The following is a 2352-nucleotide window of genomic DNA, read 5'->3' as shown; positions in this document are numbered from 1 at the left end:
CACCCCACCCCACCCCTTCCCTCCTCCTGCAACAGGCTTACCAGCTGGATGCTGCTCTGCAAGCTGCCAGGATGCATATCAATAACTGGATTGGTACTGGTCGATATGGCTCATTAATAATTGGCCATCGGTACTGGTCCAAAAATTCTTTATTGGTGCACCGCTAGTTAGCAAAGCAGAAAGCCCATGCAAAGTCCTCTGTACAATTCAGTATTTCACTGTATTTTACAAACTGATTCTATTAACTGATAGAAAAAACAGCTTATATGCATAGGTGATTGCTTAAGATTTTGCTTATGGCAAGGGGCTGACTCTAAAACATGATACCTATAAATGGTGGGAAATGTACAATGTACAATGTTTTTAGCATCTGGCTTGGATTATAACATGTGGTTGATTCTATTAAGTGAAAATTCAGTATCTGGCAGTTGTATTTACAGGAGTAAGTTATCATTAAATTATGTTAAACCAAGGCTTAAATCTTAAGCCCACGCACAAATTTACACACTAAGCAATTCCATCATTGTCGATGGAATTATTCACTGTACATGAAGTTGGCACATAATTCAGTCTTTGCAGGACTGAGGCAATAATGAAAAAGTTCACTGTTTCTTCACTGAACTATGTCCACCTAGAATCAATACAAGTGTTTCTAATTTCATTCATGTTTAAAAAAAAAAAAAAAATCAATTATTTGAAGTACTTAATTTGAAAATAATGAAGTTATCACAGCTAAGCTTTTTGAAAATAATCCTAACTTTATTGTACAAAAAGTATCCATAAACAACAAGTCTCTGTTTCAAAAGGTTTATGTATAGTTTACCTTTTATCCACAACAGGCTTTTGAACTTGACCCCTGGTAACTTTGACCCATGATGACATTTTAATTCCTAGGAAAATGGAATACATTGCATTAATTTCTTTTCCTGAGTTGAGAGAGATCGTTCTTAAAACATCTCTAGCATACGTAAATTCAAAAGAATTGCTGTATTGCCAATTTTTAAAAACACTTATTTCAGAGATCAGTGATGCTGTTTGTTCATAATTCCTAAAATAAATCCCTTCACATTGTTGGACCAGCTTCACTTATTACAATTCATATTTTTTTTATCCCAAGCAAAACAATGTATTTTTTTCCCATTTCTTCTTTAAAAAAAAGTCACTGAAGCTTTGAATTGAGTGTTTAGTCCAAACTAAATATAGTTATAGTTCCTTGTTTCTTGTGCAGCTGTCTTTTAGAAATATGCGAAATATGGGGCCTCATATAATCCACAGTTGCATAGGATCTAAAAGATATCAGTCAGATTTTCTTCTAAGCAAGAATGAAGCTATAGTGGCACTATCAAATGTTGCTTTGATCACTACAAGCATCAGTTAGTCAATGAAAATTAAGATTAGTATCTATAAATCATATTCAGCTTCCCCTAAAATTTCTCCAAATTCCCAGCCCAGCCCCTGGGAAGAGCGCACACCAACTGCTGCAGCTTCCTGAGCCTGACGAAGGGTTTTTGAACCCGAAAGCTTGCTTAATAACTATTCTCCAACCATTTGGGTTGGTCTAATAAAAGATATCAAATTCACCCAAGGAACCTTGTCTCCAAATTCTAGTGCTCTCAAATACTGAGCATGTTTGCCAATCTCACCCTCCCTCAATTCCTGTCTGACTGCCAGTTTTAAAAATTATATAAAAGTTCAGACCCAAAGCATCCCAAAAGGACCCTCTGGCTGATGGGATCTGCTGTTTACAAATGGCATGCAAGTTCTTTCAGAAAAACATTCAGTGCCCACTCAGGGCTCCTCCTGACTGCAGCTCTTCCTCTGTCATTCAAGTTATCTCTTCTCATTCTTGGCTGACCAGCTCTATTCTTCAAGTTCCAGAGATCGCTCTCTTGCTCATTTTGAAGCACCCTCTCCAGGATACAGACCATGATCATCTTGTGGGAGATGGGAGGAAAAGAGAGTTATTACCAGGTCAAGGCCAGAGTCAGAGCCATAGCTGCTGCCTGCACCACCACTTGCACTCAAATCCAAGGTGAAGGGCATTTCCCCTTCCCCCATGTTAAATGTGGGGAAGAAAAACAAACAACTTTGACTTGGATTCAAGTAAATACAATATATTCCTAACCTAAAGGAAAAGGCAGATTTGATGCTTATAGCTATTTGTTCTGTCATCTGAGAGTCATCCCAGTAATTTCAGGGGAAACCGAGTATCAGCTCAGTGCAGATAAACAGGCCACCTCTTCTCTTTCTCCTTGCATATAACTATCCCACCTGCTGTACCTGACTTGTGGGTAGTATGATCCATCAATTACCATTGCAGAATATATCATAAAGTATAAGCTTATGCAAAAG

The 2352-nt window shown here is 37.8% G+C and overlaps 1 protein-coding gene across 1 annotated transcript in view; it reads right to left on the bottom strand.

The window, feature by feature from the left end:
- The window catches only part of LOC102388128 (nuclear receptor coactivator 5-like), a 42530-nt gene that overhangs the window by 38896 nt on the left and 1282 nt on the right, over positions 1-2352 (bottom strand). Inside the window, 1 exon segment of the mRNA XM_006031958.3 lies at positions 824-890. Within this exon segment, the coding sequence (XP_006032020.2) occupies positions 824-890 (67 nt within the window).

The sequence above is a fragment of the Alligator sinensis genome, unplaced genomic scaffold (assembly GCF_000455745.1).
Source record: "Alligator sinensis unplaced genomic scaffold, ASM45574v1 scaffold933_1, whole genome shotgun sequence".
NCBI lineage: Eukaryota > Metazoa > Chordata > Crocodylia > Alligatoridae > Alligator > Alligator sinensis.
Note: the sequence above shows the minus strand (reverse complement) of the source record. Positions and strands in the feature narration are given on the sequence as shown.